We start from the raw sequence: 12,597 nt of genomic DNA on the forward strand, positions 1-12,597 counted from the left end.
CGCTCTCTTAGGCTTTAATATTTATACTTGCATAGTCAGCGTTTTTCAACTCAAGATTTTGAAATGTTTGCACACTCTGCATTGACTATTCTCATTTGAATTGATGGGAAAGAAATATGTATCAATTTATCAAAGGAGAATAATAATATAATGTGTGTTTTTTTAAATATTGGTGGTTCCGTGTCAAATTTAATGATTTCCAAAGCACTTTAATTTTTTCTTTTACATGTTGTGCTTTTATTGTGCTTCAACGAGGTGTACGCGCAACCAAACGCTCAAAATTTGACGTATTTGACTCTATAATTAAGATCGATGTACAAATGGGTTAAAACTAAAGATTGCGTGCTTCTTGGTTTTTTCCCCTCTTTTATTCATTTTTGCAGTTTCTGTCGGCACAGCTGCGGCTTATTGAGATTAATGTCGCTTGGAAAAGGTTTTACAAATATTTGTCACGTTTTAAAAATATAAATGTTTTAAAAATGAAGTAATAATTTCCGAAAGGAAAAATACAAAAAATACAAAAAAGTACCGATACATATATAAGGTATATTGTACATCGAATATTTTAAGGATAGAACAAACAAACAAATATTCACCAATGACAATCTAAAAAGATGACTCAAAAGGAGAAAGTAATAACATTTCATTTAGAAAATGAGCAACCATAACAATACCTCCTTCTCTCTCAATTTCTCATTTCCATATTGTCAATATAATTTTACATACCGACTGAAATATAACGCTTGAACCAAGTCACCGTCGCTTATTTTACGTGTGGGCGTAAACTATTGGACAAAAAATCGTTGACAAAATGTCCTGAAACCTCTCACAGCACTGGGCAACCATGATGAGCAAGTTTCAAAAGTGGTGTGCATTGACATTCGAAAGACTATACTTTTATCAAAGGAACACATTAATGCTAACTGCTCAGTTTGCAATGCAATTTAGCATCGACAATATGGAGTCAGGGAGATACCAGTTGCAGAATTCCTGCGTCTTAAAACCACTGATCGGGATTAGGGACAAATGGACCGCGGCAAGCAGCAAGGAACCAAGCCACGTCAGCTAACGCCAAATTTAACTGGGCAATCCAATTTTTTACTAGAGACCGTTTGGCGGATTTCTTTGAAAGTTTAAAAGAATTTGATTCGTACAATGCAGAAAATTCGCTGAAATTTGTACGAAAAACCGCACAACTGTTTTCATGTAAAAAATTAAATTGCCCAACTAAAGTTGGCAATAGCTGATGTGGTTTGGTTCCTTTCTGCACAACACGGTTCAAATATAATCACCAAAGAACCGGATGGATAATGATTTTCCATTTATTAATGACAGTGGCGTGGCGTGAATAATCGATTATCGATATTTCTACATTTGAAGCTATGGTGAAGAATCGATTATTAAGGTTTCCGTCCCGAACACCCTGTTTATCGATCATTTTCCATAGCTTTAAATGGCAGATCATTCGATATATCGCAAAGCACGCCATGCCATTGATTAATGAGCCGAGAAAAATCGCATTGCATAGAGTTGTTAGTTCGCGGCAAGTTATAGCGCAACTTCAAAATAGAAATACTGGATGACTTTATTGGTACACCGGAAAAAAACACATTGGATCTAGAGTCCAGACTCTTAAAAACATCGACAAGAAAAATTACTATTGATTCTATCGGATGTTTGCTTAAATCAAGAACCAAGCCTCTTAATTTAAGCGGATTTCCTTTTGATCGAAGCAAATATCTGATTGAATCAAGCGTATTTTTTCTTGTCAATCTTTTCAAGAGTCTGGACTCTAGATCCAATGTGTTTTTTTTCCAGAGTAGGAGAAAAATCACTTTCACGTACCGTGGTCAAGTATATGTTTTTAGAAATATACATATATGGTAAAAGAGGGAGTCAGGGCTACGTCTGAGTCCTCTCCTTCGACGGAAAGCTGAGAGGGACTTAAAAACTGTGTTTGTGTTCAATCTCGCGTGGATCGTATTTTCGTCCCGCACAGCCGCCGGCGCTTGCCTCTCCAAGTCACTAGCAGAGTCTGTAGTCATCAATTTGATTCACTCCGGAACCGCCTCAAGAAGTTGTCAATTATTTTTGAAAAATTGAATGCTCCTATGTCTTCCTTCAGAAATGAAAAATACACCAAGTTGGAGGGTTCTGAGGTTCCAACCTCGAGAACCGATGCGGAAATGATAATTCTTCATACCATTCAAGTGCATCCCATACAATATTACGTTTAGCCATCTTGAATGAAAATCATCTTATAAGAAGCCGAAAATGATTCACTGCACTTGGAGGAGCATAATACTCTGATCCGTTTTGGTGGTATAAACTTTTTCTATTTTGGCGTCCCTCCATCTACAAACTCGTCCTCTCCTGTTACCGGTATGAAAAATGACAAGGTCGTTAATATAACAGCGAAAAAAACGTTAACAGAATAGTTGTAAAAACCTAAATTTATACATCATCATTATTATTATTCAGTCACTTATTTCCGTCCATGTTTGAAACGGAACGTAAGTTAGAAAGAAAAGAAGAAAAAAAACAAAAACAAAAAACGAAAAACAGGAGAGTAAGCTTATTAAAATATTGGTATTTTTATTCGATACTTTCTAGGTGAGAAAAATGTCAATTATTGAACTGACTTGATTCAATTTTGATTTTTTTAAAGTGAACAAAATAGAAATAAACTACGAGCACAAGCTAGCGCTTTTACTTTAAAAGGGGGGGGGGGGATTGTAGGCCGTACACAGACTTATCAACTGCGACACCACGGGTCACACGCTGCAAATTTTCCGGCCAAAAAATGTTAGCAAAAGTAGACTATGATAATCTGTCATCTGCGTCTAAATTACATGCAAAGAAGCACATCTGATCATTTCTCTCTGCCAACCTCAGCCGTCGTGGTTTTACAAGAGATATAATGGACCACTAGACAAGGTACGAATTTGAGCATTCTGATACATGTTTCTTAACCAAAATTTTACGTAGAACACGATTCTTACAACAAAAATTACTGAAACCAGCTGTTAACGAAGACATTAACGTTTTTATTTCACATTGTTCACGAGGAATTTGAACTGCCCGCTCACAAAAAACTCAAAGCTCTACGTGAGTCAAATCGCGCACTACAACGGTTTCAGCAAGCTTCTCAATCGAGCAATGTTCATTTCCCACCATGTGTTGTTCAAACTATAAGCAATTTGCTACAGCTGAGCCAAAACGTGAAGATTGAAGTCGCTAGATTTTTACATCGCAGAGACTGTCATGATAACGTTTAGCGCGCGATGTGATTCACGTAGAGCATTGAGTTTTCATAAGCGGGTGATTTGAATTCACACGCTAAGAATCATTAAATATCTTCTTAAGGAGTTGATTTCGGTAATTTTCGTTGTGCGCATCGTGTTCTACGTAAAATTTTGGTTAAGAAACATGTATCAGAGTGCTAAAATTCGTACCTTGTCTAGTGGTCCATTAGTAGTAGTACAATAGTATTAGTAATGTTTTGTGACCAAACACACGAAGACATGATGTATAATTCAGACCTTCGACAACACTTTTTTACATAACCTCTAACCGTGGTATCTTTTTTGTTCATTTTAATTTCGGTCAAATATTGAATCCACGAAAGTCGACGCAAATCGCGCGCGGAGCGAAATTGAAACGATTAATTGAACGAGTTGTCAGGCTGTGTTGCCTAATTCACCTCGGAGGATTGGAAAGGTCTCGTCTGGCTTTTTTTTAAGCTACACGTTGAATTGCCTCACTGTAACTTGGTTCCTGTGGATGCTCACGGCTGTGCAGTCCAAGTTTAAAACTTTTCGTAGTTCCGGAAGTTTACTTCGTATCGCTGGATGTAAAGCCAGAGTTTTAGCGGCGCGGGAGTATGTGATGTCCATTTAGTTTGCAACCCTCCGTCAATGATAGAGATAATCCAGTCCAGATAATAAAAGCTTGTCCACCATGCTGAGAATGTACTATAACTTATATTACCGAGACATTGCTCATACACGTGTCTATGTGAAACCGCGCTACTCAACCACTAGTTTCTCTCTTGCACATTAGTTTCCCCTAGCTGTTATTTTTATTTTATAATTAAGGCCACGCATTATAATAGCTGAAAAAATAAACATCGCAAACTGTATTGTTTTGAAAAAAATTGGCATCATTTATTGAAAAATAAAAAAAAGGCTTAAATTTTAAGCAAGTATCTTCAGCCTTTCTGCCCTCAGGAAAGCTCATACGTCATTCTTGGCTTGCCTCCTCCCCCCGTTTCCTCCCCGTGACCCACCGTCATCCACCTCAAGACCCCTCCTATCCCCCTACTAGTGTGACGTAATTTATGGACGGCCCTTGAGAGGATGTAATGGCAAGTTATACAGATTATAATTGGACGTACGAGTATTTCTGCCGAACGGAAGTATTGACGAGAGGGAAGGTCACGACGGTCATTTCGTCGACGATTTTTTGTTCGCTCACCTATTTTTCCAGTAGTTTACGTCCACGCAAAGTTCTCTGGACGGCACACTCAAGGATGTTTCTGCCTAAATTGAGTCAGTTTATTATCTGATGAAATTCAAAAATTATGCTAAAAGTTATTAAATACGGATGCTAGGACTTGGTGAGTTTTTACCGCTCTCTACCGCTCTCTTTCGGTATTGGAGTATCTTGATTTATTTTGCGAGGCAAGCTTCGTTCTCTTACTTAAAGGATGCCTGTCATTCTAAATACGTTGGAGCTTCTTCAATTTTGTATGATATTGTGCAACACCTTTGTTGCGACATAGTTGCTTGAAGCGCCGCGGTACGCTGCTGCGCGGCGGGCGGCCAGCGCTAAACGCGCACTGGCGCCTACAAACCTAACAGGGATACTTCACGCATTGCGAAATGCGTGAAGTATCCCTGTTAGGTTTGTAGGCGCCAGTGCGCATGTCACGCTGCTAACACGGCGCTCCGCTTTGTGTCAGGCTCTAATATTTAAACTCGCGGAGTCAGCGTTTTTCAACATGTTTTCAACTCATGATTCTAAAACATTTGCACATTCTGCATGGATTATTCTCATTTAAATTTATGAAAAAAAATATGCATTAAAGGAAAATGTAATATGTGTTTTGTAAATATTAAGGTGTTAGTTTTGGAAATTAATTTGGTAATTAATAAGGAGGAGATTTAATTAAAATATGGGTAAATAAGGCTAAAAATTTATTAAAACACTAAAACACAGGACGTTTCGAGCTGTTACCAGCTCATTTTCAGCTGCGAAAAACCTAAAAACAAGTAAAAAATTGAGTGGCGACCTGACCCCAGCCGTTATCACGTAACCACTGGAATTCAGCACCGAACATCCGAGGCAGACATAGTGGCCACCTACACACCAACCAATATGGAAGATGGGTAGGCAACCCCTGCTCCTACACATCTGCCCGCGAAACACGAACAGATGACAGACGCGCACTTACTGAGGCCACTCCATTGAAAAAAATTGGTGATATGCAGCCCCTAAACCTTCCACGTCTGCTCGGAAGTTGCATAACTTGTCTCTTTCTTTCACGATATGGATCATTTCCAACACACCCCTGGCGAAGTCTCTAGGCTCAACCCCCAACACTTTCGGATTTTCAAAATCAAAGTGATGGCCATGATTATCCTCGTGATGATGTAAGGCTGTTTTTTTTTTTTGTAATTAATGTTGTAAATTTGGATACTTTAAACGCTTATAACTCCGTTTTTACTCAAATTCGAGGTTCTCAAAGTAGTTTCATTGGTTTCCCCGTGAAATTTCCTTCCTATTGTACCCCTGAAAGTTCAAAATGTGACGGAATAAACATCAAAATTTGCATTTCATTCTTACGGCCCTCAACTAACGTTAGTAACGAGCGCACCCCGTATTTCTCCCCTGCCTCTGCTTCCGTTTGGCAGGAATACGTCCTAATGGCAAGTTATTCGGATTATAATTGCGTCGTTCTGTTACAGGTTCAACATTTTGAACGCGGTCTTAGTGACGAAGGCCTCGGATCTAATCGAACTTGTCAACTCGGAGGCGCGAGTAATGCTCCTGTACGCAACTCGGGAGGAGGCCATTCACATAATGACCTGGGCCAGGGAGAAGAAAATCACCGGCGAGAACTACGTCTGGATTGTGACGCAGAGTGTCATCGAGAACCACCAAGATCCACCCTATTCCTTCCCCGTCGGCATGCTCGGTAAGAACTCCCCCGGTTCAGTGGCGAGGCGTGAAAGATCGATTTTCGATATTTTCCCTTCAAAAGCTATGGTGAAGAATCGATTAAGGTGTTCGTTGCGAACACCCTGTTTATCGATCCTTTTTCATGGGTTTAAATGACAGATTAATCGATACATCGTGAAGCATGCCACGCTTGGGACTTAACCCCTACATTTGTTCTTTCCGTGTAGTTAAGTACACTTAAACTTGTGTCACTGGAGAGCGTAAACTTACAATACAATCTGGCAATATCTTGCCCAGAACATGGCAGCGAGTTTTTTTTTTTATTTTACGAAGTCTTGGTTCGCGTCAGTATGTCAAATTAATTCTTCATGAATGTGCGTACTTTCAGAGCTTTGCATCAAAGTGATTCAATTAGATCAGTCCCGCGTCTACGACTCACTGGAAGCTTTTATAGCCGAAGATCACATTCCAAATAAGAGGGTTAGAATCATGCAGTAGTCGCATTTCAATCATTGCTCCTTTCAAAAATGCCCGATGAAAAAAAGTTGCATCATAAAGTTGGAGCTATGCGACTGGAGTCCGAGCTGTAAATCAATACTTACTGCCAATGCTACATTACAAGTTTATCGATGAAGCATTGAATTCGTTCCTTTTTTGAAAGAATTTATAACTTCATATTAACGACTTATTGTCTATCAGTGGAGTATTTGTCGAAAAAGTTTCTGCTAAGTACGTACATTTGTAAACATCTGCGCATACATTTGTTTGAGAGCTCTCTGGCAAACATACAAACTGGGTGTATGCTTTTAGTAAACTGAGCTTCCCGGAAGTCTATTTAACCCGCCCGCTATACTCCGAGATGAAACTTTTCGCCTTTTTATCCCCAACTTGCATTCATCCACTCGAGGAATGTATTTGCATTGCGCTTCTCTGCCACGGTGACAAATTTCTCGTGAAATTCTCTCTTTATTAAATTACGGAAGGTTGATGGATTTCAAAATGATCTGGAACTTCCTCAAGCCAGTTGAATGATAAGCGCCATCCACATAATGATCCTCATTTACTTCAGAGCCGTTTTGTTAAGATATGAGCGCCTCAGTAACTAGCTATGCGTTCTACTTACTTTTCTTGTTGATTTACGCCCTCTTTTCTCAATATTATTTTCATGAAAATCGGAAATACACTATAGTTGCACAGCATTCAGTGAAGATTTGCTCCTTTTTAAAGAAAGAGCTCCTGATAGTATCAGAGTACGAGTACACCATTCACTTTGTCCCGCTACGTAGAATAATGATGCAATTTTTCGTTTACTATTTGGGCTGTTCATCTTCCTTCAGGCTGATTGTTGAAAATGATAGACAAAGCTATAGACAAAGAAGACATAAGGAGTATGGAGCGATCCTTTCGGTTGAAATGGGTGGCTCTTGTAGACTTAGGGAGAAAATAATGAAGTAAGCGAAGGGTCTATTATGGGTTGCCGTTAGTTAGTCTATCACCTTTCTTCTTTGTCCATAGAAACCACCCGCTTCCACCAATAGCATCCTTCCATATCCTTTTTGTCTTCTTTGTCTATAGCTTTGTCTACCAATTTCAACAATCAGCCCGCAGGCAGTCCGAATAGTAAACGAACGCTTAGATACACAGAGAAAATTAGCCTCAATGATCACTGATTTGGCAGTGATCGCTAAAATTTAAATTATCATAGGGATTAGGGATCCTACCGAGAGCCTGTGTCTGAAATACTGACAACTGACTCGTGAGAAAAAATTATAACTTGGTGTGTAGATACCTGCAAATCTGGAAAAATCAGCGATCTTCTGAAATAAAATTAAAAACCTGGAACGTTGGAATATTACGTGACTAAATCTTAACTTGTAATTCGTCAAAGCCTATGTTCCCGATTATGCCTTTCAAATGACTCTGAAGTCACATGATTAATAGACAGAAAAGTTTGAAATGGTGCCCGCTTGAAGGAAGAGAGGAGAGACGAAGAGAGAAGGGAGAAGGAGATACGGAGGGGGTGGGAGAGAGAAAGAGAGAAGGAGAAAACCTATTCTGGGCCTGAGCCGAGTGCTGAGTCTCACTATATTTTTGTTCGTTACCTTGAATATTTGTTGCTCATCAGAAATTAATAAAACTTCACCACAATGTATATATAAAGTCGCTTTACAACGCACTCTGGCGTTCTACGACACCCAATGTCAGGCAAATCGTTTATTGAATATATTTCTCCTATTTATCTAGATATAAATATATTCAAGAGCTGCTTTACCAGTACAGGACTTAAATATTATTAAATATATTCTTCTATCTCTCGACTTACTAATGTGAAATATAATTCCTCTTTTTATCTATTTAAAACTGAGTCTCATAAAAACTGAGTTTGTCTCACCTTTACTGTCGATCTCGACCTGAGTAGTGTTGCTTTCAAATCAAGAAAGAGGAACAAGGAATGAAATTCGAAACAGTGACTTTTTATCCGTTTATACCGTCAGGTTTATCAATATTTAAGCAGAAGTATCAAAGTAGTAGGAGGTAAATTATTCCTCTACGCCCCCAATCGCAGCGCAGCCCTCTCTAATCACCAAGGATCAAAAGGCATCGAGATGAAAGTTTTCATGTTTGCCAGGGTTAAGTAGAGGTACGAACAAACGATATTACAATGTTGCAATTCAGCTTAGAAAATCCTCAATTTCATCCGGTGCACAGTTGCACATCTGCTAGTAAAAACTATTCGTTTGAAATCCAGGATGGATGAGTCAGGTTAAAAATCGCCACATTGATTTTTCAATCCAATAAATTCATTGTTCTTTCGACAATTTAAATTAAACTGGAATGAACCTCAAAAATGGGGCACGAATTCTGCATGGTAGCAATGTGCTAGGTTTCCCACTATTTTGAAAGCAAATTAAAACTACAAAAATAAAAAAATACGTATACATGCACTGGAAAAAACCACACTGGATCTAGAGTCCAGACTCTTAAAAACATCGACAAGAAAAAATACTCTTGATTCGATCAGATTTAAGCTTAAATCGAGAACCAAGCCTCTTAATTTGAGCGGATTTCCTTTTGATTTAAGCTTAAATTTGATTGAATCAAGCTTGATCATTGATGCTTTTTCTTGTCAATGTTTCCAAGAGTCTGGACTCTAGATCCAATGTGTTTTTTTTCCAGTGTGCAGTTGAGTTAGGAAACGAATTGCAATGAGAGGTAGGGGGATGTCCACATTGAGCAGCTGCATTTGAATTGCTTTGCTGGGATCTTTTTGAGAAACTGGCACCAACCTAGCTCTTATTTGAGCACTGATGCAGCCAGTCATATCGAATCGGAGCCCACCTTAGAAAATCTGCACACCCATGGGTTCTGAACTTTGGCGGCACTTTCATAAGTAGGTGCAACTATTGCAACATCCATCGGTGAGTCCAAACCGCACCACTGGCCAATCAGAAGCGCTAAGCCGGACTGATGTGCAGCCGAGACTCTTTCTAAGTATATTTAAGTACGGTGGAAGGACCGGGAAAAATTTGGCCCCTCACTGGAAAAAAAAACACATTGGATCTGGAATCCAGACTCTCGAAAACATTGACAAGAAAAAATACTCTTGATTCAATCGGATTTTTGCTTGAATCAAAACGAAATCCGCTTAAATTAAGAGGCTTGGTTCTTGATTTAAGCTAGATTCTGATTGAATCAAGAGTACTTTTTCTTGTCGATGTTTTTAAGAGTCTGGACTCTAGATCCAATGTGTTTTTTTTTTTCCAGTGAACTCAACCTAATGGGAGCATTTCGGATATTTGAGTTATTTTGTTGCTAATGCACACAATTCACCAGTAACTATTTGAATCTGTTGACAGGGGTGCATTTTGACACGCGCACAAATAGTTTAGTGAATGAAATTTCGACGGCTATCAAGGTCTACGCGTACGGTGTTGAGGACTATATCACGGACAAAGACAACGCAAACCACTCTTTAAACACTCACCTATCTTGCGAAGGAGCTGGCGAGTCACGTTGGAAGGCAGGAGATCGATTCTTCAAGTAAGTGCCATATTCTTTAGCGGATATTTGACTCTTTCTGATTAAAATTATCGTTTATCATTATTATTTTTTTAAGTATAAAAGGTGAACCAGATCGCCTGTACCAAGCTTTGTTCTTGGTTACTTTACACGGAGAAAAAAAACCTCGTGCGTGGGACCTGAAGTTTAGGTTTGGATCTCTGAAGTTTTCGGATTGAGCATCTGAACACTTTAGGTCTAGCTGTCGAGGTTCGGATCACTCATCTAAAACTCCAGTTCTTACATTTGAAGTACTTCAGATGTGAGAACCGAAGTTTTTCGGATGTGAGAACCGAATCTTTTCGGATGTGAAAACCGAAGTACTTCAGATTCATGAACTGAAGTTTCAGATGTGTGATCCAAACCTCAGCAGCTGGACCTTAAGTGTTCGGATGCTCAATCCGAAAACTTCAGAGATCCATATGACCTAAACTTCGGGTCCCACGCACGAAGTTTTTCTCTCCGTGTAGGCTGGATGAGGTCGGGCGCCGCGGGAATGAATAGAGTCGACCTTGAATAATCCGAATTTCATCGTTCCTGGCTTGCACTGTCTCCTCTTCAACGAAGGTATATAGGAAAAGCAAATTCGCCGGAGGTTGAGATTTTTCTCCTTTTAATCTAAAAAGATCCTCTCTCTTTCCTGCCATGAAAGTGAGGAACCTCAATAATTCTCGGGTATTCTTTGGTGGCAGGACTATTTATACGTGCATTTATTCAATATTTTTTTGACGAATTTGACAACCCTGCCGATTGGTGAAGTCTTTTCACACGAGAATATTATGAAGCTCTGTCGGCTGGAAAAGGTGGGGATCGGAAGGAGATGGAGAGAGGGAAGGGGTGAGGGCACTCAAGGTAGGAATTCGCGCTCAGATGGCCTCGATACGGCCGCACGAGGCCGGCCCGGGGTGGGTATCTATTATCCATGTGGTTGTGGGGATTGCGAGGGAGACTGGAGGGCACGATCGGTGTAATGTAAAGTTATCGCAATTAAAGGATCTAACAGCCATGTTTGCCCCAAAATTGAGATAATTTTTCGGTAAGTATGAAAACCAGTTTGCTCACAATGAAAGTTTCGAAATCATTCACTTTTAAACGCGTACCCAAAAAGGTAAAACAATTCCATTATTTTATTGTGAAACCCACCCCGAAAGTAAAAAAAAGAGAGAAAAATAGAAACTTAATAAAACTATGTATACTTCCCTTACTTTCCACCCCCAAAGATCTGTGCCGCGGAAAATGAGGTAACAAAACCTTCACAGCTACAGAATAATGAAAGTTGTGCAAAAAAAGGAAAAAATCAGCCGTAGAAGAACTTTTTTCAAACGCCTGATTAATATTTATGTAAATCCGTTTCAGTCAATTGTTCTTTTCAGTTTGAATTATTTTACGAATAATTCGTTTGTTTTCCAAAAGAGATCAGATTCTATTCTATTCTCGGTAAACAGACAGAACGTTTTCTCTTTGGTATTTTGTAGATAGGTCCCTTTTCCAAGTGGATGAAAAAGCAGGAGTCGCACTAAGGAAACGAAACCTATTTACAAAAAAAAAAAAAATTAAATAGCTTCGGGGTTTAATGGACCGACTCTAGATGGCTTTTTGTGGGCGCATTTTGTCCCCTTACTGCGCTTCTTTGTATTTGTCTGCCAATTGTTAAGCGTCCCTAAGTAACACATGTTTCCAGTTATGAACCGTTACTCATGTGTAGTTTTTCAAAACTCTCAATCTAGATACACTTATTCCATTCGCTGAGTTCCATCCACATTAACTCAAGATGGTCCGGGAGGGAAATTGAATGTGCGGAGGTGATATTAATGGTATTTGGATAACATATCCATGGATAAATGTCCAAAGTCTAAAAAGTCCATGCCTAAACCACGTCCAATAGCAGTAATACGGCCAAAAACAAAAATGCTCAAGTGTGACATAATTTGACTAAGAGACAACATAGTAAGTTTGGGAGCTGGACATTCCAGATACCTGGACACTTTTTACTCATGGACTTTTTTTTACTCTGGAAATTTATTTTTGGACATTTTGACCTATCATCATGCTAGTTGATACTTGGATTACATTTTACAATAAGGAACCACTATCTCTGGCCCATTTTAGAAACAACATACATGCCATTGGTTTCTCTATGCATGTATGTGATTTTATGGGAGAGCCAAAGATAGTAATTCCTTGTTGCAAAATATAATCCACTTGTAAGTGGAATCCTTACTATCCTTCTATCGATGAATCTGGAGTCAGATGTCCCAATAATTTTAGGTGGCGGTAGCCACCCCGGCCCAATCCTAAAAAACTCCCCCTAAAAGTTGACGACTCGAAAAAAAATAAACCTTTCTTTGAATCACG

At 39.2% G+C, this 12,597-nt stretch overlaps 1 protein-coding gene across 5 annotated transcripts in view; it reads left to right on the top strand.

The window, feature by feature from the left end:
- Positions 1–12,597, top strand: part of Nmdar2 (glutamate ionotropic receptor NMDA type subunit 2) — a 156,207-nt gene that overhangs the window by 99,079 nt on the left and 44,531 nt on the right. For all 5 annotated transcript variants that reach the window (XM_072304570.1, XM_019050916.2, XM_072304576.1 and 2 more), the window contains 2 exons: positions 5,970–6,199; positions 10,041–10,224. In XM_072304570.1, coding sequence (XP_072160671.1) covers positions 5,970–6,199; positions 10,041–10,224 — 414 coding nt within the window. The remainder of the gene's footprint in view (positions 1–5,969; positions 6,200–10,040; positions 10,225–12,597) is intronic.

Source organism: Bemisia tabaci, chromosome 1 (assembly GCF_918797505.1).
Source record: "Bemisia tabaci chromosome 1, PGI_BMITA_v3".
Taxonomy (NCBI): Eukaryota; Metazoa; Arthropoda; class Insecta; order Hemiptera; family Aleyrodidae; genus Bemisia; species Bemisia tabaci.